This window comes from Vanellus vanellus (assembly GCF_965231255.1).
Source record: "Vanellus vanellus genome assembly, chromosome: 13".
Classification (NCBI taxonomy): domain Eukaryota; kingdom Metazoa; phylum Chordata; class Aves; order Charadriiformes; family Charadriidae; genus Vanellus; species Vanellus vanellus.
The window spans coordinates 22,322,981-22,346,532 of NC_138918.1; the positions used below are offsets into that span (position 1 = coordinate 22,322,981).

The 23,552-nt window shown below is 40.0% G+C and overlaps 1 protein-coding gene across 3 annotated transcripts in view; it reads left to right on the forward strand.

Annotated features, from left to right (window-relative positions):
• ANKHD1 (ankyrin repeat and KH domain containing 1) overlaps positions 1 to 23,552 on the forward strand; it is a gene marked incomplete at its 3' end in the record, with an annotated part of 130,738 nt that overhangs the window by 65,934 nt on the left and 41,252 nt on the right. Inside the window, exons 9-15 of one of the 3 annotated variants that reach the window (XM_082490157.1) lie at positions 161 to 352; positions 1,776 to 1,885; positions 8,644 to 8,703; positions 12,431 to 12,518; positions 13,140 to 13,267; positions 13,434 to 13,577; positions 14,257 to 14,359. In XM_082490157.1, the coding sequence (XP_082346283.1) occupies positions 161 to 352; positions 1,776 to 1,885; positions 8,644 to 8,703; positions 12,431 to 12,518; positions 13,140 to 13,267; positions 13,434 to 13,577; positions 14,257 to 14,359 (825 nt within the window). Of the gene's footprint in view, positions 1 to 160; positions 353 to 1,775; positions 1,886 to 8,643; positions 8,721 to 12,430; positions 12,519 to 13,139; positions 13,268 to 13,433; positions 13,578 to 14,256; positions 14,360 to 23,552 lie in introns of those variants that run through there. The other 2 variants (XM_082490158.1, XM_082490159.1) reach the window with 2 other exon arrangements.

Here is a 23,552-nt window from a genome sequence, read left to right on the forward strand (position 1 = left end):
AGGTATTCTGTGCAAATCCCTCTCATGTAGCGTGTGGCTGTTGCTGTTCGTGGGTGTAACTACAGAGCAAAGCTAAAACACCCAAACTGTGGAGGTGATAAGCATTCACCTTTCTACCCTGTGTCCGGTCAGTTAAAATAACATCTGTTTTGTTTCCTAGGGGCAAATATAAATGCACAGACAGAAGAAACACAGGAAACAGCTCTTACTCTGGCATGTTGTGGAGGGTTTTCTGAAGTAGCTGACTTCCTTATTAAGGCAGGAGCTGATATAGAACTTGGTTGCTCAACACCTTTGATGGAAGCTGCTCAAGAGGGGCATCTTGAACTGGTGAAATACTTGCTGGCAGCAGGTATGTGTACAGTGCAAACGATCTAGCCCACAGATACTATAGACTCGGTGTTCTGTATGATTTAAAAGATACCAGGGCTTGATGGTTGCAGTGTTGTTACAAGAAACTATATTCTCAGATACCTTAGCAGGAAGAAAAAAGCATATATTGCACCTTAATATTGTTTGGTACTGTCTCATGGAGCACTGGATTCTGTTGCATATGTAAAAAATATCATTGTTCATTAGGAACATTGTTTCCAGTTAACTGCATTTAGGACAAAATGTTAATACAGATAATGCTTGTTTTTATATATTGACTAAGCCTGATTATCTGCAGTCAGCCTCCCTGAATAACCAGTACTTTGGGAATTGTGCCCTGGGAAAGTGTGCAGGACCGATTCTGGAATGCGCTGAATTTCTGTGAATGAGTTTTACTATTACACTGTACAGCAGTAAAAATTAAATCTTGCTGGAGTTGGGGGGAAATGTCACTTCAAAGTTTGTCTGTTAGTTTAAAGTTGGTAGAACTAAAGTGTGTTAACAGGGCTTAAAATAGTAAATCAATAAAAAGGAGCTGCATTTTGGAAATCTTCCTTGTTATGGGAGGTGATTTATTTGCTTGCTCTTCCCTAAGAATAAGCATAAAATTGTCTGGATTTGTAATTCTAGAAAGTAACGCTCCCTGCTCATCGAGGGACAGTAACAACTGTGTCTCTCTGTGCAGCGATACCCGCGTGTGACACCCATCACCAGCTCACTTGGAACGCTGCTTGCACTTCGCTTCTGATAATGTAGAAAGTTAATTGAGGAGCCTTGTTTTGGCATCAGGGAGTCTCTAAATATATCTCACACCTTGAAAATAAGAAAATGGCTAATCGCATTGGCATCTTTTTTGAAGAATGATGTATTACATAGCAAGAATGATGCAGAGTTTTCATGAAGGCGGAATATATGAAGCTAGTCAAATTATTTTGAAGTATTTTAAAGTAAATTATTTTAAAGAGCAGGGAAGAAATGAGATTTGTAGAAGTGTATGGTCCTGTTATTGAATTAGTATTAATGCATTTTGTCTGATTTTCCGGGGCATGCAGCTCTCTGTCAAATGGATAGTCTAGACAACTGTCTGGATTCACTTTTATTTGTTGTAACAACTGAAATCTTCTTTGCTGTAGAAGGAATTTAGGAATAAGTGAGCATATAGTTTTAAGTGCTTGGACTGCCAGTCATGCTTTTTCCAAGCCTTGGCTTATCCCCTTTCCTCGGAGTATTTTTACTACGAGCACAATTTTTACCGTGAGAGCCATGCCCTTGGGCTGTGGAAGCTGTTGTCAGTAGGATATAGCTGTTGTCCCAGATAAAGTGCCTTGATTTTTGTGTTTATCTGATGTGAAATAGTTGATAAGGAGATGTCCAATAAGAAAAAACTAATGTTGTGTTTCTAGGAGCTAATGTTCATGCTACCACAGCGACAGGAGATACAGCTTTGACCTATGCCTGTGAAAATGGACACACTGATGTTGCAGACGTGTTGCTTCAAGCTGGTGCTGATTTGGTAAGGCTTCTGCTGCGTCTTGTGGGGAAAGTCCTTTGGTTATACACTCTATGCCAAAGCTTATATGCTTATAGAGCAGGAGGACGATTTCAGCAATTGTGATTTATATATGGGTGTGAAAAGAAGCACGAAAGAAACTTTTTAAAAAGCCTGCATATTTTGTTTGGTCTAAAAAAATAAAAGTTCTTATTAGGTAATCTTTCAGCTGCTAAGTGAAAAGTTTTAGCTATAGCTTATGCTTGTGGCAATTGATTATCTTCATTTCAGTATAATCCATAAGTTTAATTGTTTAGCAGGATATATTTGTGTTGTCTTTATTCATTATGCTGCTGTACTGTTTCCAAACTCTTGTGGATTAGAGTTTACTTGCTCTGCTGCTCTGAATTTAAAATGTTTTAGTATTAGGAGCTACTGCTTCTCTATTTTAGTGTTAGTTTCTGAACACTGTAAGTCTCTCTAACTTTTAAAAACCACAACACAAAGAACCCCCAAACTAAGCGATGCCTTTTAAATGACCAGCATAACATTTTTTTTCCTTTGTTCCAGAACTCTCTTCTTTCTTGTAACTCCTGGTTTTAGCATATTGCTTTCACAGTGTTTATTTTCTGTAATGCATTTAATCACAACTAGGTTGCTTATGTAATTGTCTTGACTTTTCATATTATGTAGCTGGAGCCCTAAAACTGCTTTTTCATCAGCTACAGGGATATAATGTTTGTTTGGCTTTTAAGCAGTAAAAAGCAATTGATATGTTGATCTTCCAAAGGAGTTTAGGAGCCTGGTGTCTAATAAGGCATAAGCAGGGAAGGTTGTTCTTTTGGTTGCGTTTTTGTGCTTTCTCCCACTATTCTGCTTTCTTTTTCCACACACTCTGCTTGTATAGGGTTTTTTTGGTTTGGAGAGGGGATTGGGGTTTTGGTTGGATATTTTAGGGTTTTTTTTTGTTCCTTTTAAATGATAAGAGTGGCAGAACAGTATCATTAAACGTGATAAATCAACATCCTAATGAAGTGACTTAAATTTCAGTCTTAAATGAAGTATTTCATTTTTTTAAGTTTATATTTTCAAATATAAATAAAATATAAATAAATAAATATAAATAAAATAATGCTGTAATTCTGAATTAATAATACTTCTACTCTGCTTTATGAATATACCTTTTTATCAGGCCTTATTAATTCTTTTGCAGTAAAGTTCTGCTTCATGTGTTCTTACCAGGGAGGAAGGTCATGTTAAGGGCGGGGCGGTGTTTTTTTTTTTTTTTTTTTGGCACACTGCTGCACTTTGCTTAAGTCAGTGTTGGGTACCAAACATCAGCCACTTTAGTAGAAGCAGGATAGGTTTTGGGGGTTCTATTGTGTATTTAAAAAAAACAACACTATTGAAGTACTTGGTTATAAGAAGGTATAGTCCATGAAGTAGTGAGGAGCAAAGACTGAAACAAAACCAATTCAAATTGCTGTGCATAAGCTTTTAAAAACGTGCAAGGGTTGCTGATTGAATGTCACTTAAAATTAATAAGTTGTGTCATTTTTATTTTTTCCTCTCTTCAGTAAGGTGAGCAGTGTTCGTGACCTTTTGCATCTAGTTCTGATCAGTATTTTTAGGAAAAATCTCATGCCTTTCTAAAGTTAAGTTTTATTTTACTGCATTTTCTTGTATTGCCAATCCAAATGGGGAGCTGCCAAGAAAAATTATAGCAAGGAAGCAAAGGAAGACTGCACATGAAAGGGAGACCTGCCGTATAAATCTACCAGTTTTGAATTCTGGTTGTAAGTAAATGGGGAAACACCTGCAAAACTGCAGTGATGCTTATGGCAGGTGCCTCAGTTTTGGAGCAGTTGCCTTTCAAACCTCTGTGTTGCTTTCCTTTATTCGAAGTTGTAAGCTGTTTTGAAGCTGCTATCTTTCTAATTGTTCTGAGGAAGGTTTCTGAAGTGTGTTATTGCTAGAGTACGAAAAAGCTTCTTTGGCAGTACCATGGGAGACTATTCTTCTAGATTTCAATTTTCATTAGTAATTTAAATGAGGTTAGATGACTTCATCAAGTTGTCCCAGGAAGTCTGTGGTAGAATAGGGAATTGAATGCAGATCTGGACTTAGACCCCTGGTCGATCTGTCTTCGTTTGTCTAGTTCATTTTGCTCTCCTTCTGGTGTTCAGAAAGTACATCTCCAGTTGGTTTTCCTTCTTTCCTTTTTTGTCCTGAAACTTCAGTCTTCCCTGGGATTGCTTCCACTGATGTTTCATTGTTTTCCAGAAACCTTCTTCATACCTGAGGTTTATATAACAATCACTGAGGAGCTGGACATCTTAGAATCTTAGAATGGGTTGGGTTGGATGGGACCTTAAAGATCATTGAGTTCCAACCCCCATGCCATGGAAAAGGACACCTCCCCCCAGCCCAGGTTGCTCCAAGCCCTGTTCAACCTGGCCTTGAACACCTCCAGGGATGGGGCAGCCACAGCTTCTCTGGGCAACCTGCGCCAGGGGCTCACCACCCTCACAGTGAAAAAATTCTTCCTAATATCTAGTCTAAATCTCCCCTCTTCCAGTTTGAAGCCATTACCCCTTGTCCTGTCACTACATGGCCTTGTAAAAAGACCCTGTCCAGCTTTCTTGTAGGCCTCCTTTAGGTACTGGAAGGGTCTGTAAGGCCTGCCCCGGAGCCTTCTCTTCTCCAGGCTGAATAATCCCAACTCTCTCAGCCTGTCCTCATAGGAGGAGTGCTCCAGCCCTCTCATCATCTTTGTGGCCCTTACCCAGTTGTGGAGGGTCCCATCTTATCCTTTTGTGGAGTGGTCCTTTTTGAGGAAAATACTGACTGTATCTTAGTTAAATACAACAGGGCTGAGGGCTGTTCTCTGATTGCCTGTGCTGAACGCACCTGTGCTGTGCAGCCCTGGGCCTGTCGGGTCGTTGAGCCTGGGGCCGTGCCCCTGTGTCTGTACGCGTGTCAGTGGGTGCGATGCAGCCCAAAGGAGTGATGTTTGCATGGTGCCGTACTGGGATAGTCTGTTGGACACCCCTGGGTTGTGGGATGAGGTCTTGAAGGGGTGCTTGAGGGTTCAGGTCCCCTGAGATAGGTGGAGATTAGCTTGATGGCACATTCTCCAGGATGCCTGTTGGGAACAGTCCATGGTGACCTGCTCCCTGTGGTTCTTGACAGGGCCAGCACAAAGGAATCAGCAGTGCAAGTGGCCAGTGATCTCATGCCTGAGCTTGTCTCCTGCCCCAGTTTCATTTGTCTGTAGAGATGTAGCCTCTGCTGGATTTTGCTGCTGTTTCTTTGTTGTTCTGTTAGCCACCTGCATGTTCTGTTTTGTTTTTTTCCAGACCAGGAAGGCAAGGAGCATAGTTTTTGAGGATTTTTCTTCTCCCTGATTCTAGATTGAGGAATGAAAGTTGATTTTTCTTCCTGAAATGCTCTTGAGTTAAAAGAACAATAAACACTGGCTGTCAAGATCTGTTGTGATCAGTTCTACCATTTCTTCCCAATTCGAGCCTTGATTCCATGACTTGGAAAGCATATAATCTACTTTAAGACCTCAAATCTTTCTTGGCTTCTGTCCTGGTTTCAGCTGGGATAGAGTTAACTTTCTAGAAGCTGCTGTGTTTTGGGATTGGTATGACAATGATGCTGATAGTGCATATTATTTTAGTTGTTGCTGGGTGCTGTTGACATCAGTCAAGAACTTCTTCAGCTTCCCATAGAAGCTGAGAGGGCACATAGACAAAACAAGCTGGTGAAAGGAATTTTCCATACCATAGATGTCATACTCAGTATATAAACAGGGGTTGGCTGATGGGCAGGGATCTGCTATCACTGCTGGAGAAAGGCTGGGCAATCCATCCTCAGGTGGTGAAAGTGACTTGTATTGTATTACTTTATTTTGTGTATCAGGGTTGTTCAGTCTAGAGAAGAGAAGGCTCTGGGGAGACCTTATAGACCCTTCCAGTCCCTAAAGGGGCTACAGGAAAGCTGGGGAGGGACTCTTGATCAGGGACTGGAGCAATAGGACGAGGGGGAACGTTTTTACACTGAAAGAAGGGAGATGTAGATTAGATATTAGGAAGAAATTTTTCACTGTGTGGGCGGTGAGCCCCTGGTGCAGGTTGCCCAGAGAAGCTGTGGCTGCCCCATCCCTGGAGGTGTTCAAGGCCGGGTTGGACGGGGCTGGGAGCACCCTGGGCTGGGGGGGGGTGTCCCTGTCCATGGCAGGGGGGTTGGAACTCAATAATCTTTAAGGTCCCTTCCAACCCGAACTGTTCTATAAGTGATTCTAGTCCCTGGTAGAGTTTTGTCTGAACTGGGAGTGATTATTAGCACCACATCTCAGTACAAAAAGGCTGTTATTCTTGCAAGTAGAAAATGGGAACTCCTGCTTTTCAGGGACTCATCCTCTGGCCTAGATATCAAATATGTAATTCAGTTCAAGAAGCAGTGAAGATCCTGAGAGCTCTGTTAGATTCATTAAGGATTGTGGCTTTACAAGAACCAGGAAACTAAATAAAATGATGGCTGAGATGCACTTTCTTTGGTTTGTGGTTAATTTTTCCTTAAAACTCTGCAGTGGCAAGTTATACTAGAAATGAACAGTGTCAGAGTACATGCTCATCTGTTTCTGTGTGCTGGAGAGCTGCTCAATCATGTATGGTTTTTTGATGAGTTTGTATCTCCTTGTGACTAATTATTTATGAAGTCTGGCTTGTTACCAGTTATTCTGATGCTTTTCTGATGCCCTTCTTTAAGGGATCTGTCTTTTGCATGTCTTTACAGGGACAAAGTTGGCCTGTCAAAATCTGTAGCAAAACTAGCTTGGCAGTCCTACACCTTTCCTTGTTAACGTATGCATTTTGAAATCGGCTTGCTTTTGCCAAGTATATGAATGACTTAATATGAGGCACATCTGAAGACTTCAGCCTGTGATCCCATCTGTGCCTTAGTTGCATTCTAGTTCCTTTATAGCCTGCAGCGCTAGAGACTTTCGGGGCTTAGTCTGAGCTCTTGCCACTGGACCAAACGTAAATTTTACTTGTTTACAAACTTCTTTATGGGGACAAAATACCTACTTTAGATTTTGTGATTAATAGGAGTAAAATCGTGGAGCTTAGAACTCTGAAATATGATTTGATAAAAGCATTTTATGGTATGGTTTAATAGCTTCAGGAAAAAGTAACCGGCACTTCAGCAATAGTTACCTACCTGTGTGCCAAGGATTTGTCTGACCTCAAAGGTGAGAGAAGACTTTTGTTTTTCCTATAAGAGTTCTTGTTTTTCTTTTTTTTTCTTTTTTTTTTCCTTCTTTTGTATGTCTGTGCTAGCAGTTAGCGTCATCTCGAAGCTTGTGTAAGGTAGGACATGCGTGGCGCATGTATGTTCCCACAGCAACTAGGTTAATGACTGTAGAGCTCACAAAGAGTATTGATGATACTGAATGAGAGGTAATATCCTGCTTTTAAGCTGTATATTTTCCTATAAACTAAAAGTCCCTATTTGAATGCCTGTTTCCTTTTAATGTAGAATCAGACCTGGATGAAGTGCTGCACACTGGAGATACCAGTCTCCTTTTTGAAAGTGAGACTGTTCTTGATAAAGTGGTTGCATCTTTGCCTGTTTCAGTGTAGCTGAAAACAAGAGAGATTTTTCTTTTTGGGACAGCAAGAAGATTCCAGCTTTTTCTAGCTAGCAAGTACAAAAAAGAGTTTTAAATTGGGATTTTCTAATCTGGGCTGCCTTGCAACTGTACGTGAGGCTCTGCTGCACAGGAGAGTTGATCTAGTGATGGAGTTTACCCCTCTACTATAAGATGTATGGATGCTTTTATGCTGAATTTGAGAGGTGGAAGAGAACCCCTGAAGGCAGCTTCATCCTTGTGGTGTTCTCATTTTACACTGTCAGGCTCTCCCCAAAGATCTTTATACTTGTTAAAATTCCACGCGTGGCTTTCCTTAAAAGACTAAAACTGGCTACCTGTCATCCACATAACTCCAGTTGCCAAAAAAATAAATAAAATACAGGCATGCTAAACTACCTCTTGATTCTTCCCCTAAGACAAAATATTTTTACAGACACATGTTTTTGTCATTGCAGGCGTCATTGCTTTGCCTTCAGCTGGTAACATCCCTCACACTAATGTGGCTCCTGAATCATAAACTCACATCCCGTTTGATGCAGTGTGCATAAGGCAGCATTTAAACATCCACAAAAGTAGCCAATACTTTATGGATTTGAATGAAACCTTGCTGGAGATAGCTATGTTGTCGGTACAGTGAGGGATCTGAGAAGCTGTCATGTTTTTCCATATTGTTTCTTGAACCATCAGGGGTAGGTTGGCATTTTCAGGTCTTTTTAGACTTGGTCCTCAGGCTTCTACAAATAAAACAAAAGGTTGTAGGGCATGTGAAGCTAATTTTTGTAGTTAACACCTTTTGGATGTTGTGTTGTAGTCTCTGGATGGTGTAAGTACAATGAAATCCTCTCTTTTGCCAGTAGTGAAGAAAAAAAAAATCATCTTGTATTTAACAAGATGCTGTGTATGATCTCTTTGTGAATCTGAATGGCTTGTGGTAGGAGTCTTAACTGACAAGAGCTGCATTGCTTGGTCTTACCTTTGTGCTTGTTTGCCTAATTCCAGCAAAACAGAGTTTTCATCTGGTGGATTTGATCCATTTAAGTTCACATTCCAGGTCTTCATGGCCAAGAACAACATTTATTTGTAGAACAAGAGCCGTGAGTTCTTCTTTTTCCTTCCGCAGGACAAGCAGGAGGACTTAAAGAAGACTATTTTGGAGGGCATAGAGCCGGGCAAGCATCAGGTGAGGTTGGCCTTTGATGCTTGTAAGCTGCAGCCTCAGGATACGTGCTAACAACCACCATGGCTTTAAGGCATTAAATTTATTCAAAAATACAAAGACTCGCTGTGTAGACTAGACATGTCATCTTTGTCCTGCTTTTTCCCTTCTGTTGGGTTTTCTAGAACCCTATTTTTTAAAAAGCAGTATCTCAACCTTCACAAATGCAGCAAGTTATCTCATTGAGTCTATTAGCACAAGTCGCTGTGTTAAACCTGTTCCTACAGGGAACTGGATATGTACTGTCTTCCTACTTCAGGTATTTACTTTAACTGAGTTCTTAGGTGCCTCTGAATTACTGGTTTGCTACATATCTCAGGAAGGTTATCTGGAACAATTAGGTTGGAGACTGCTAGAGTACTGTATCTCTTGATAGGATCCTGAAAATTAGCAAAGTGGCATAGTATTAAGAACTGTATTGTTTGGCTATTGTCTTGCATCAAAAACTTCGACTGTATCATTTTGATTAGAATAACATTTAGATTTCCATTAAATATTCACTGTTGTCATGGATGAGAGAGGCTTGTTAAAGAAGTGAAGAGAGCAGTTGGACCCTCGCATTTACAAAATGCAAATTTAAAAAACATAAGACATTGGAAACAAACTCAAAAAAAAATCCTAGTGAATAATACTTGCCAACCATGAATACTTGTGAACCAAGGAGACCTTATGTAGCTGGTCTTGGAATTGCCTGAAACAGAGAACTCGAAGTCAAGAATGAAAAAATACAAATGAGTGTCATAAGATGCTTCTGATGACACTGCTTTTGCCATGCTCTCTGAAATATCGATTTGTCTAGAAAGGAAATAATTATTACTGACTGGATCCTCATCTCCTTTTTGAGTCCTAGTGGAAAAGGTGTGGGTAATGTAAACTCTTACCTCATATGAGTAATACTCTCCCTTTTTCCTTTCTTCCCATCTGGTACCCAAACCTACAGAAAATTCGTCTTGAGTGCCCTTTCTGTTCAAGCAGAATTAACAGGAGAGCACATCACTCAAGTGTTTAGGGAATGGCTTTTCTAGTCAAAGCCGGCATAGGTGTTCTCCTTTAGACCTCTTTCTGATCACCCTACCTGCAGTATTTCTCAGGATTGTAGCAGTGAAGAGAGACAGAGTACTGTGGTGAGTCCTACAGTGCAGACAGCCGGGGAAATCGTCTTCGGAGATGAGTACTCCTTGCCAGTTTTGTTCTTGCAAAATAAGCATTTGCATGTACTTCATATTAATACAAGGAAGAAACATATTGGGAAGATGATGGTGGATGCTTTTGGACAGCTTTCATGTTCTCTGCCCTGATTTTAATTATCTGCTTCAGCTTAAACAAAAAATTGAAATTTTCGGCCATTCCAGGTAAAAGAAAGGATGTGAGTAGACAGAGGCGCTGCACAGGCTCAGCTTCTTATTTTGGCTTATTCTAGATCTTTTCCCTTAAAGCTTGAGTTCATGCTATCTGCTAGCCTTTATTAGGGCTAAATAGAGTGCTGAAGTCATAGAATTAATTTCATCTTAAAATAAAATATGCATTTCTATATTCCAATGTGAAAAATACCATCAAAATGCAATAACTTTTGCAGATCTACAGCAGGTGGGCACACAAATGGTTTAGTTTGGCTGGACTGATGATGTGTATAGAGCTGCAAGTGTTTGAAGCATATAATAGTTGAGGATCAAGTTCTGCCTGCTTGATGAAGTGACAGTTGGTTAAACTGGGCAGAATAACTGCATTGCATTTAAATGAGGAAGCCTCCTGACATCCGTGCTTAAGATTTCAACAGTGAAGTCTGTTAGGAATAGAGAATATGGCAAATAGTGATATCTTACTGCTAGTAACCTAAACTAAAATAAATTTTGCTTCTTGCCATCTTTGCCGTTTCATCAATGGGGATTTAGAAATGTGTATTGAATTGTTTGGGCAGTAATGTTCTGGTCTTGCTCAGCAAATGAAGTGGTGTTCAGTAGCTCTTTGTATCCATAGCTGCTTTGTGAGTGATTTGCCGGCAGCACCAGGGGTTTTGTTGTGCATAAGGCAAACAGCAGCATCTGGCTTTTTATGATCTATTGGCAGTGGCTAAGGAAGGAAAAACTATGCCAAATACCAGGGTAAACATCAGAGCTCAAGGGCGTGCCACTACTTCTTGCACATCATAGGGCCACATACTAACATAATTAACTCTACGTGTCCTGCAAATATTTCTGACATGCAGACAATCCAAAAGCATGCATATATTTATTGACAGCTAAGCAGTCATTCGCCCTGGGAGTGGAATCTATTTATTAAAAAAAAAGAAAAAAAAAAAAAAAGAAAAAAAAGTGACCAGTAATAAGTCTGTAAGGCTTCCTATCTGCCTGCATGCACTTATTCGTTATACTACCAAGTAAACAAAGAAATCAGAGCGCTAGTTTGGAGTTTAAAGGTGTGTTAAAGTGGTGTACAATCTTCTTATGAAGGCGCAGGAGTGGCGCGTTCCTGATCTTTCCAAAGCACATAGGAAGGGGGTGGTGTAACCCCATTAGGGCAAAGGATTGGTTTGTATTGTCTGCACGGGGTCAGTCTCCAATAGAAGGTCCAGTCAAGAGTAGTCATCTTCAAGTGTATGAACAGAAAGCTGACTAAAGGTGCAGCTTGCAACCAAAGCAAGCCATGTGTCAAAGGACATATGTAGAGTTTTCAGGAATACTTGAAATATGGGGAGGAGTTGATTTGTTCTGTCAAATCTATTTTTTGTCCTTTTCTATTTGTAAATGGCAGTATAATCTTCTGTCAGTGCTAAATGTTAACTTTCACTGTCAGATATACATGCAATTCCAGAAGTAAATAGTGAATTTAAAGCTTGGCTTCCCAGATACTTAATTAAAACCCCCCCCAGTCCCAGTATAATATTGATCAGACTGAATATTCAGAGCACAAATACCAGCACTCCCAGGAAGATGATGTTCTCTCCCCTTGCTGCTGTGGGAGGGAGGGTTGATATGTATTAGTCAGCATTCTTTGTGGTATTGATCATGTCTACATAGCAGGCAAATTTTCTAGCTCTGTAACTTCTCTAATACAGTTGTATTCAACCACATCCTTCCAGTATTCAGAAACATTTGAAAATAGAAAATTGTCATCCGTTCTTTTTTGTTGGTTTGTATCATCCTTTCGTTGTCATTCTGCTTAAATCTCCAATCCTCCTCTTCACATACTTTTTGTGACCCGCAGTCATTTGCCTCGTTTTTATTGCTGATTCTCTTCAGTGTATTTTAAAAATGTTGCCTGCACTTCAGACGCTATTGGGATTTTAAAGGTCTGGCATGCAGCATGTGGCAGCACATCAGTTCATAGCTACTTGTGTACTGATGCTGGGTGATATTTGTGTTAGTCATCCCTTTTTGAGGAGGAAACAAGACGTTACTGTTCTCAAGTGTGCTCTGTGTTTGAACACTAAAATAAAAAGGGGTATGTACGTGGGGAAATTTTCTGGTGTGATAACAGTGTGGATTTGGTCTTAAATCTTTTTGGCAGTGTGATTCATTATTTAAGGTAACGTGAAAATGGATTCTAGCTGGTTTATATTGATTACAGTCAGCTTATAAGATATATTTTCTACTGATACAGGTACTTCTGATCCCATCATGAGATCGTTCAAAACCTAAAACAGTGGTGTAATTGTTGCCAATTTATACATCTTATCTCTTCTTTACAATAGGAACATGAATCTGAAGGTGGGAGAACCCCACTAATGAAGGCTGCGCGAGCGGGTCATTTATGCACTGTGCAATTCCTTATTAGCAAAGGTAAAATACAGTTTAAGTAATTAATTTAAAAACTTAAAGTGCCACTTTACAATTCTGCATGTTTGTGATCCTTCTTCAAAATTAATCTGGCTATGATTTGTCAGCATTTGTCAAACTGTTAAGGGTTTTTTGAATTTCATTTAGTTCATGATACAATGAATCACAAATATTTTGCTAGTTACTCTTCCTACTCTGTTGTATTGATTAATGAATAGATTTGAAGTATGGCAAATATCGTCAGTTTCTTAAGAAAAGCACTCCTTCCTTTAGAAAACATACATCCTCAAGTACTGTCTGAAACAGTAAAAATTGCACCATGTAGTGATACTGATAAGTGCTTAGAATGAAAATGTGCTTTGTACACCACAAGTGTTCCCCTTCTCTTACCACTTACAAGGCCTACCGTTACTGTCATTACTGCCTTGTCTTTATAAGATGAGGACGATGAAGTGTAGAAGCCGTCAGTTACTCAAAATCCCTTGCTTTTACCCTAAAAGTGTGTATGAATTAGGAAGATTAGAAGAGAAAGAGAAAAATTTATTCCAGACAACGCTGTACTTGTTGATACATTCTTTTAAAATGAATTCCCTTGTGTTTGATTCTGAGATCTTCTCTTTATAGGTGCCAACGTTAACAGGGCTACAGCTAATAATGACCACACGGTGGTGTCACTGGCATGTGCAGGAGGCCACCTGGCAGTTGTGGAGCTTCTCCTGGCTCATGGTGCAGATCCTACTCATCGGCTCAAGGTATTCACTTAAAAGTATGCGTTTGTCATAGGTACTGAAAGAGCCATGTAGTTGACTTAAAGGATTAGTAGTTGTGCAATTTTAAATGGTCTAATTCGTATCTTACATGCTACACCAGGTAGCAAAATTCATCTTCTGGCTTTTTATTTCCAAAATCTCATTTCAGGATGGTTCCACAATGCTCATTGAAGCTGCCAAAGGAGGACATACAAATGTTGTTTCTTACTTGCTGGATTACCCAAACAATGTTTTGTCGGTTCCTGCAGCAGACTTGTCTCAGCTTACACCTCCGTCTCAGGATCAGTCTCAGGTAAGGCATAAGGAGTTGATTTTTTTTTTTTTTTTTTTTTAATGTCACCATGAATGTTGCCAAGGAACACTTCCTTAGTAGTTAACTTGTGAAGTTAATTCAGGTGTGAACATACACAGTGGAAAGAATTTTAAAAAGTCTCTGCATTTGAAAATGGTAGCGAGTGAGAGAGTTGATGGTTGTTGTCTGCAGCGTCCTGAAGAATGCGTGAACTTGGTTCCCTTAGATGGGATAGTCCCAAACCTAGTATCTCAACAGAACAGTATTTTCTTGTTTGTGTTCTCTCAGTATTTTGTGTCAACAGTTCTAAACCCTTGTGACAGCACCCCTGATTTTGGTTGTTATATGACAGAAAATACATTGTGTAAATTTAGAATTCTGCAGGCTAGAGAGGTAGGTTTCCAGTGGAGCTAGTTGATTAAAAGCCTAAAGACGTTAACAGTTTTCCAGCCGTCAGAGCCTGGGATTTTGTGAAGAGCGACACAATCAACTTGGACATATTATTCACAATAAAATAGCACGGGACAGGTCCTACCAAGAGATAGTGTAGCATACACAGTTGGGGAAGAGTGGAATGGATGTCTGATGTAGGAATGTATCTTTGTATTAGCACTTCGAGATCTGGTCGATTCCAAAGGATGTTTTTAACCTGCGTGTGTGTCTGTGGCTTTCTTTGAAGGTTCCACGTGTCCCAGTGCATACGCTTGCTATGGTTGTACCTCCCCAGGAACCTGACAGAACCCCTCAAGAGAACTCGCCACCTCTCTTGGGAGTGGTGAAAGGTTAGTATGTGGCCACTCAGAGAATATATGCATTTGGAAACTGGATAGGCTGGGGACAATTTTATTAGAGCTTATGCATAGTATAGTCCACTTCGTCAGTTCCTGAAAACCTCTAATGAAGTGTAATTTTAAAGTATTTTATGTAGCACATAGTTTTTGCTTATTTTCTTGTGTTCTGTAGAATAGCAACACTGAGTATTCTAATTTTATTATGCTTATTCCAATTTATTAGAATTATGCTTATTCTAATTTTTTTCGAAGAAAATGATTGTGGTAACTGCCACAGTGCAGACTGATAAACATTAATAAACTCTAGGTTTGGTGCTAACTTTTGAGTATTGTACATTGGTCGTCTAGAATAGTTGCCACTATTATCCATGAACTTGGTATATCAACTTTTTTCTGTTCCTACAGTAGCAATGCAAACATGTTGGCACTATAAAATGCCAGTGCAGATCTCCTTACAGGAGAATTTTTCTTGTATTAGGAATAGTACTCTTGTAAGTAATCATAACATCAGGGTTTTTGCTTTCACCATGGTTGAACTGAGTGGTTAAAACTATTTGCAGTCATTAAATGGCAAATTTAGCAGTTCGTTTACAGCTATGTGTTCTGTAACAAATTAATGTCTGCTAAGTCAGATCAGAAGGAGAAGCAGATTCTCAAGGGGAAAGTTAGGAACTGCAACTCCTAATGACTTACGGTTTTGGGCAGGGATATTAAATATTAATAGTATCCAAAGCTCTGTTAGCTAGCTTTACTTAATTCCTTTATTCTGGAAGTGTGCAGTGCTTCCTAAAACAAGCAAACAAAAAAAAAAAAAAACAAACCCAGGGGCACAAATAATGAGAGAGAAAATAATTGTGTACCTAATGATGTTTAAGTGTGCAGATGTGACTCTCTCCGTGCATATGTGCCATGTGGGTGACTTCTCAAATGCAGTTATTCTATAATTGTCCTAGGATGTGCAACACTCGATATTTTGTATTTCATAAAAACGAATACCAAACAAATGAAAAGAATATGCAAGTTGTGGTTCAAATAAAACAGCAGAAAGCTATATACCAGCATGTGTGCCCTTACAATTAACTGGGTGTTGTGAGGTGGGTTAGTGTTCTGAAAGTACATTTTGTGATGCATGGGGATCAATGAGAGATTAGTGGATACTGAGCCAGAGTACTAAAGTTATAAGCTTGAAGTCTCATGTTATTTAATCAAATTATGAAAAGCAAATAGTTGATTGCAGTTCAAGAGATAGCTCTCATTATAAAAGACCTTATTGCAAATCTCAGTGTGTACTTTAGGCACGTTTTCAACAGTGGTGGTGGAACTGGCACACATCTATTTTTTTCTCAGTGTTTCAGGACATGCTTCATGCCTGTCAGTGAAACTAATCTGTGATGCCCTGCAAGAGGTGTAGCAGTCTGAAACGTGTCACGGGGCTGATGAAGTACCCCTGAAAACTTTGTGTGCAAAGCTTTTGTGTATCTCAGATCTTTAGAGGAAGAATGGTATTTTTGTGATAAACACTGTGTGATCGCTGCAGTGATACCACTCTGCTACTTTACCTGCCAGAGAGTTGGAGTTCTTTGCTGAACTTCCGTTCTTAACTTGTTATACACACATGGCTTTAATAAACCACACTTTTCATCGTTAGACTTCTTGGGAGACGAGGGGCAAAAGAGGGTGTGAATAAAGGCATGTTCATTATTTCCGTGGTGTGGGGAGGGGGAGAACAGCCTTGATTTCTTACGTAACAAAATTGTTTATCCTGGGGAAGACAAATTTCTTGCCTTCACATTAGAAGTGGCCCCCTGAGTTTTTGTATAAACTCTTAACTGCTTGGAGGAAGGAGAGGAGCACATAGCTGCCTTAACCTCAGCGCAGTCTAGGTTTTAAGGACCTGTATTAGTTTTGCAAGAAATGCAATAGTAATAACTTGTTCCCTGAAGAGTTCTGGGCAAGTTGAGTGTAAAACTAGAATGCACTTGTGTGTTGTTGTTACGATTCAAATATGGTGTGAGTTTTTTTCAAGAGGATTTTATGGTCTAATTTGGAATTACATTGTTCTTCTTTAGTAAAGTAAGAAGGCATATGGAATAGTTGCCATTTGAATAATTAATTTGGCAAAGGTTTAATATCGATGTTTAACAACTGAAGAGAGAAACATTTCAGAGCTGACAGTGGATCTAGAGGGGCTCAGATAAATGTGATACGCGAGGATGGTAACCTCCTAAAGAGCTGAAGAAAAATCAGGTGAAAGAAGCAGCGGAATTAGTTCAGGGGACTGACCAGACCTCAGCTCTTACGTGCTTAGGAAGGATTGCACTGCCTTTAGCACGTGTCTATTGTGTCCATGTAAAAGTGAAATCCCAGTGAAGTTCAGCTCTCTTTGCTTCCGTGGAGGGAGGCAGGAGATCCCACCCTTGGCGTTGTGTACTTGCTGCTGCCCTCGCTCCAACATGGTCACAATTGCTCGGCAGCCAGCGGCAATTCCCATGCAGCAGCGCAACACACAGTCTTGCGGCTGTTAAAAAAACCAGCTGGGCTATTTCTGCAGGCCCAGAGGGTGTCTTCTGCTTTACGCTGAAAGGGGTGTAATGCGCAGCGGCAGTGAGGCAGCTCCAAGTGCCCCTGCGTCTGCTTCCCTGCAGCCAGGGCGTCTCGGTGCCCAGCATGTGGAATGGTCGAAAGGAACGCTGTTGGATTTCTTCAGGAAATCAGCTGGTGGAATAGTGTTGTGGTTGATGATCTTGTCTGGTTTGTAAATGCAAGTTCATGTTTAATAAGAATGGGCTCTGAAAGTCCCAGCTGTGTTTGTGATTCTGCCTCTGTCTTTGGCAGAGCGTGCCTGGTGAGCACTGTGGCGTGAATCCACGGTGTGTTTTTAGAACACTGTGGAAAAAACTTGGCGCGGTTCCCATTTGGGGTGCGTGTGGTTTTAGAATTCCACAAGACCTACTAGACTTAAGTTATTCACGTGAAAGCTACCCACGTCTGCCTTTGATCCCTGGGAAGGAGACCAACAGTTCCCTTAAAGTTGAGTAGGATTTTTGGAATCTGTAAGGTTTTTGAAGTTAGACCTTCAATATATGGTATCCTCTGTGTCCTCATGCTAAATCGAACAGTCTAATGTCTCGGAGAAAGAAAAGAAAAGCAAACTCCACGTAGCTTCAATAGCTACAAGCTCAGTAAATATTATTTACTCCAATATCTGACTTTTATGTCTACTACTGAGTTATATTCTGGCAGAGATCTCATACATTGCGTGATTTAATTGAGATAGGGGCCAGGTTAACAGTAGAACTAGAAAGATTATATTGTTCTCATTGAGGTGAAGGCATTAAAAAAGCAAGCTGATCCTTTTGCTTTTCCATTCTGACTCCTTTCAGACTTCTCTGCTGTACAGTCCAGCTGCCTGGTCGTTGTTTCATGTGTTTCAACATCTGATTAACTCTTGCCTTTTCCTCTGTATTTTCTGCCTGGGTCAGCAGCTGACCCAGTTACCTGGAATGAGTTAGGAAGAGAAAGGTAGCAGTCCATATCTCATGGCTTTCCAACTTCACTCATACTTTCTTACAAGACTTGTTATTCTCTTATATGAATCTTTAGCAATGCAGGCAGATGATTTAAAAACAAGACACCTGTAGGTGCCCAAGAGCACAAGTGTTTAAAAATCTTTTCATGGTGGTTTGTGAAATTTCACTCTTTCGAAGCTTCCACCTGCTTGCCACAGACTAATTTAATTACATCTCAGCAATTTTCCTGTTAGATTCTGTCAAGCCACCAGAGGGAACTTGCGAAGATTAAGATTGGAAAGTAACTCAAATTTTTGAATGTCACAAAATTGAGTTAAGCTTTGCTTGGTTTCAGCCATATAACCATTGCCTGTTGGATATCGTTGCACTTATTCCCTGCAAGTTTTCCATACGAACAGCTACAGGAGCAATTAAAGATTGGCAAAAATACTGCACGGTTTGCAGGAGGAATGTAGTGAAAGTAGAAACTCACCTGCTCATTCAGCCCTCCACAAAACATCCTGTTCTTTACACAGAAGAATTAAGTATGTATTAAAAACAATATAGCAGATGAATTTACTTGGGAAAAGTAGGCTATTTTTTTTGTTGCCCAATTATATAGTATTGTACTTTGCATTTGTGTGTCTGTGGATTGACCAATTGTTTCCCCAGGTTCTTAGAGCTGAGTTTCTTACTGATGTGAATTACAGTTAAACACACAGAATTTTCAGGAAAACTCAATATTGAGTTCATCCTATTCCAGTTGACAGGCTGGTGAATTTTAATTGCAGACTGCAAATTCAACTTCTGAAACTGCAAACTCAACTTCTGAGTGAAATCAGATTTTTCAAAAACCCCTGAAGTGCAGGAATAGTGGACAAGCAATTCTGTTAACAAAGCACAGAGATTTTAGTATGGATAGATTGGATAGATGCTTCCCGACATGTGCCTTTTGTGAAGTGAGGAACAGGTTGAGTTTGAGTTTGTTTTTTTTGTTGGTTGTTTTGTGGGGTATTTTTTGTTTGGGTTTTTTTTTTTTTTTTTTTAAGTTCTAGGTAATGTTGCCTATCACGGTGACGTGGCGATTCATACAGATTTATATACTAGGTATTGGTTCCAGCAGAGAAAATGTATTTGAATGTACAAATGTGTATCACACAGTTAACTTTTTTCTTGCTGTCATTTTTTATGTTGGAAAAGTCTTTTGGAATTTTACTGTTGGGATTTGGGTGCGCTCTTTGGTTTTGGTTGTGTTTTTTTGGTTGTGGTTTTTTTTTTTTTTTCCATTTAACAACTCTAGAAATTAAGGAGCTGTCAACAAGTCCCAGAATTTCAGCTAATAAAAAGTAAAGTAGATTATAACTGTTTCAGGTGGTGGCCAAGATGAAAACCACTAAGCTGAAACGCAAGTTCTGTTGACATAAACTTCCTGAAGAGTATAATGGATTGTAAAAACAAACCTTTGGTCTTTTTAATTTTCTGAAAAGACCTGAAAAACAAAGTAGTGATTTTTCTTAAACTTTTGTTGCTTGCTCTAAAATACAACAAATGTCTGTCCTTGCTAATTGATCAGTTAGTGCTTTTAGGGTAAGATCTGAACGAGGCTTCATTTATGTAAAAAAAAATTATTTATCTATTTTGTGGTTCTTGGACACTTCCTTCTAGGAAAATATCTCAGCCTCAGACTTGCAGAGGACAGCGCAAGCACCTGCCTGTGGTGCTGCTGTCAAGTACAAGGCTGTCACTTGGGTGTTCGCAAATGTAGACAGTACATCAAATAGTCTTTGGGGTCAATACGCTTGTTTTAGGCAGACTTATTTTGGAACAGTAGCGTCTCGCTTGTGCTGCTCTATTCATTGTGAAAGGGCATATAAATTATTTCTTTCTTGTGAGAAGATGACATCTGATGGATTAGAAGTCAGGGCTAGAAGAGCAAGTTCCTTGAGAATCATAAGCATTCAGAATGAAATACGGTATCAGCCTTGTTTACAGGCAGCAACCCGATAAAGAGTGAATGTGGTTTAAGCAAGTTTAAATTAGAAGAGTTTAATTGCTTAGGAGAGCCACCTGAGGACTATCAATATAAAGGTTACTCCTCCAAACCCTTGCTCGCAGTGTTGAGGACCTTTAAATGTTACTTGCAGCCAGAAGGCATTAAAAACTGGTAGTGGTGTCCTCCGTGGACTGGGTGCTCCAGAGACCATTAATGGGGCTCGGGGGAGGCTTATCTGGGGGAACTCACTATTGCAACTCAGGTACCAAAGACATTATCTACAGCGTACGGGAGAAGTACAGGGGGTTTCCGTAGGAGACATTTACCTCATCTCCTGGAGAGAATAAGGAGTCAGACAAATGGATGGGAAGCTGCATTTGTGCAGAGTAGCTCTTAACCCGAGTCGTGTGTGTTGGACAGAAAACTGGTTGAAGACGTGTGCATGTTCTGCAGGAATGGTGGCAAAGGCTGAGTTGGTCAGGTTAGGGACCAGAACCTGTGGGAATGTGGAAATATAAATAAAAGAGCAAATTGGTGCTACCTGCAGTTCACAAAATAAATTGGCAACCGGTCATTTCCTTACTCTGTGGCTTTCCTGGCGTGCCCATAACCACTCTGGGGTTTCTGTCAACTGAACAATTCTTTGTCCTGTAATCATGATTACCTGATGGCAGGTGGTATGTGTGTAGCAACATCTGGATTTCATTGATCCTCAGTCTTTACTCTATACTAAACAAGTCTTTTAAAAGTTGCCAAAACATTTGCTTTAGGGGCTAGATTGACTACTTAATATTGCTAGGTTTAATTTTGTAGTAGGTTGGTTGTGTAGAAGATGGACGCTCCACCAAAAAGATAAATGAACAAAAATAAAAAAAAAAGCTACAGTAACCACGATCTGGCCAATGATTTGATTTTTAAGTCTTACTGTGCTTAGGTGTTTCAAAAGTGAAAGTATAAAGTACTGTCTTGTTCATAATTATTGACTAAAATGGGCACAGTATTTTTCAGGATATCGTAATATAGAAGAGATTTGGATAAACCAGGAAATGGATACTTTGAAATACTTCCAATATTATTATAATACAGTGTTTACATATTCAAAGCTACCAACAGCGTCTTCTCCATCGCTGGGTTGAACTGGCTGTTCCACTGTTCATGTCAAGCTTAGATCTTTCTTCCTACCCCTCGTCATCTTCCAGTATCCCCAAGGTTAGAGGTTGTGCTATTTTCTGGGCACAGAAAAGGTGATCTGTAACCTGAAAAGCGGCCCTGCTAACTAAGTAGGAGTCGGTTAAAGTAAATCTCGGTACCTCTTCTGGAACTTGAGAGCCCAGCTCTTCACTTGCTGGTTTCCCAGCACCTGTCTTCAGAAATTGTCCCAGCTTCCCGTGGTTCTTCCTGGTGGGAACCGCTGTCTGCAGAGCACTGCCCACTGTGAGACCAGTCCAGGCTGCACTTCTGCTCTTTGCTTTCACTTGTGCCTGTAGGAAGGTTTTCCTGTGACAGGCTTGTGTTGTCCCCAGGTGGGACTTCATGGAGAGGGACAATATTGGTATTTTATTATTTGGGGGCTCTTTGAGCTGCAGCTTTTCTTTCCTGCAGAGTGATGGAAACTGTCCAGAGCTGCCAGGTTGTGGGAACGTGTTGCGTTAGGGTGGAAATGATAGATACGGTAACCTTAGAAATGACATTAAACTGAGCAGCACAAAGGGTTCCCATCTTACTCGCGCCCTAAAAGCAGGGTTAGTTTGCAGTTAGGTTACTATAATGTCTGCTACTTCAGCAGGGGAGCAGCTTAGCTTCAAAAGATACCTATTGACTTTTATTAGTTTCTAACAAAGATATAGACAAGCAGTTTTGGTGAGTGCAATTTTTTTTTTTTTCCCCAAGAGTGGTCTGCAAAACTTACATTGTAAGTCACATTTTTTAAAATGAAAGGAGAACCATATAAACCCCAGGTACACTACAAAGGCAAAGAGCCAGCAGTGGATAGGAGGCTTGAGCTAAACATCTGCCAGCCAGCACAAAGCAAGTTATTGCTGATCTTTAGTCACATTCTTTATTGTCTTTGAGAAATTGTCTTGGGACTCACGGTTCAGAGATAAAATAACAGTAGTGGTTGGAAGAGGTATTCAGCTGGAGCTGCTGACCCCTACAAGGCAGCCGTGTAAAGCGTTGCGCGGGAGAAAGGGCTCACACCGAAGGGTGTCTGCAGTATTGGTGGGATGCTGGGCTATTTCCTGGGGTTATTCACGTTTTTGTTGTTTCCCTTAAATTGAGGTATGGTTTGCTTTCACTCCTGAAAGCCTGGTGAAGGCATTCAGCACAGAGTGGATTCACTGCTATTTTAATATTTGTTCTTTCTCTTTATAAGAGAAAATTCTCTTTTAAGAGAAAATTCTTGCATTTGTTTGCTTTTTCAATTAGTCCCTCAAAAAAAAAAAAAAAGATGCCTTTCAGAGTGAGGTGTATATGACTCCTGTTTTGACAGCAAAGCAAAACGAAGTCACTTGTGAATTAGTATTTTGGTGAAGGAAGGCCCAGAGAGAAATTAATTGTGTTTTAGGAAACTTCCGGAGTTGGTGGTTGACCTGGGACTTAGCTCTTGCATCCAGACTTTCACTTAGCTGTGTGATGTTTAGGTAACTTTAAGCCATGGCTCAAACTGTACACAACTGTAATTCCTCTTTTAATGATTAATTGAATGAGTCTGCTTTGTAAATATTCAAATGATTTTTGGTTTTGGTTTGTGTGTTTTTTTTTTTTTGTTTGTTTGTTTGTTTGTTTGTTTTTTTTTAAACCTGCATGCATCACTGTGTGGGTATAGAAAATGAGTATTAGTGCAGGAAATTATTTGATCACACTAAAACCTTTCACATTTTTAATTAATGTTTCTTACGCTGAAGTCATAATTAAAATTTCAGCACTTAATAGATTCCTATTAGCAAGATCTGTCTGGAGGTTTCACAGATGTGGCTTTCAGGAAAGCAGCCTTGGGTTGCTTGAGGGCAGTGAGCGCTCAGAGAAGCGCTGCCCTGGCTTGGTGTTCTGTACTCGGTCTGTGTTGGACATTATTTTGTAAGTTATAATAGCGAGCAGAATTTTTCATTTGTTACTGGAGCGAGGGAAGCAAGCAAGCTGTTAATTGTATCTCAGAACTGTTAAAAAGGTGCTAAAGCTTCAAAATCCCTTTTGTGTCCGTGAAGTCTGCACTGGCAGGATTCTGTTTGTAGTGTAAAGGTGGAATGCTGTAGTGTTTGGAGAAATACTAGTTCAAAATACTGATCTTACTGTAGAGTTAGTCTTCTCTCCAATACAGACTGCTTTTGCTTGTAACCTTGCTGTTGGAAGTTAGCCTCTGGAAACTAGTTTTAGTTTAATTGCTCTGCACGGCAGAACAACTGTGGAACCTCAGTAAATTATTTAAACTGCATTGCTGCTCTGGCTGATTTCTCTTCCCAGATGCATTGTCATGTATGTCAGAAACCATAAAGGTCCCTTATTCCTTAAGATTAAAATAGCTGTGTTCAAAGGGATGTTAGGACCAATATTGCAAATTCCAGCTATGTGCTTTGTCCTTTCTTGTCTTAACATGGAGTGTAGGGTTTACCTTTCTGTGGTTTGCCAGATGTGCAGTGGTGGTTTGTAAAGATTTTTTTTCTTTTTTTTTTTTTTTTTTTTT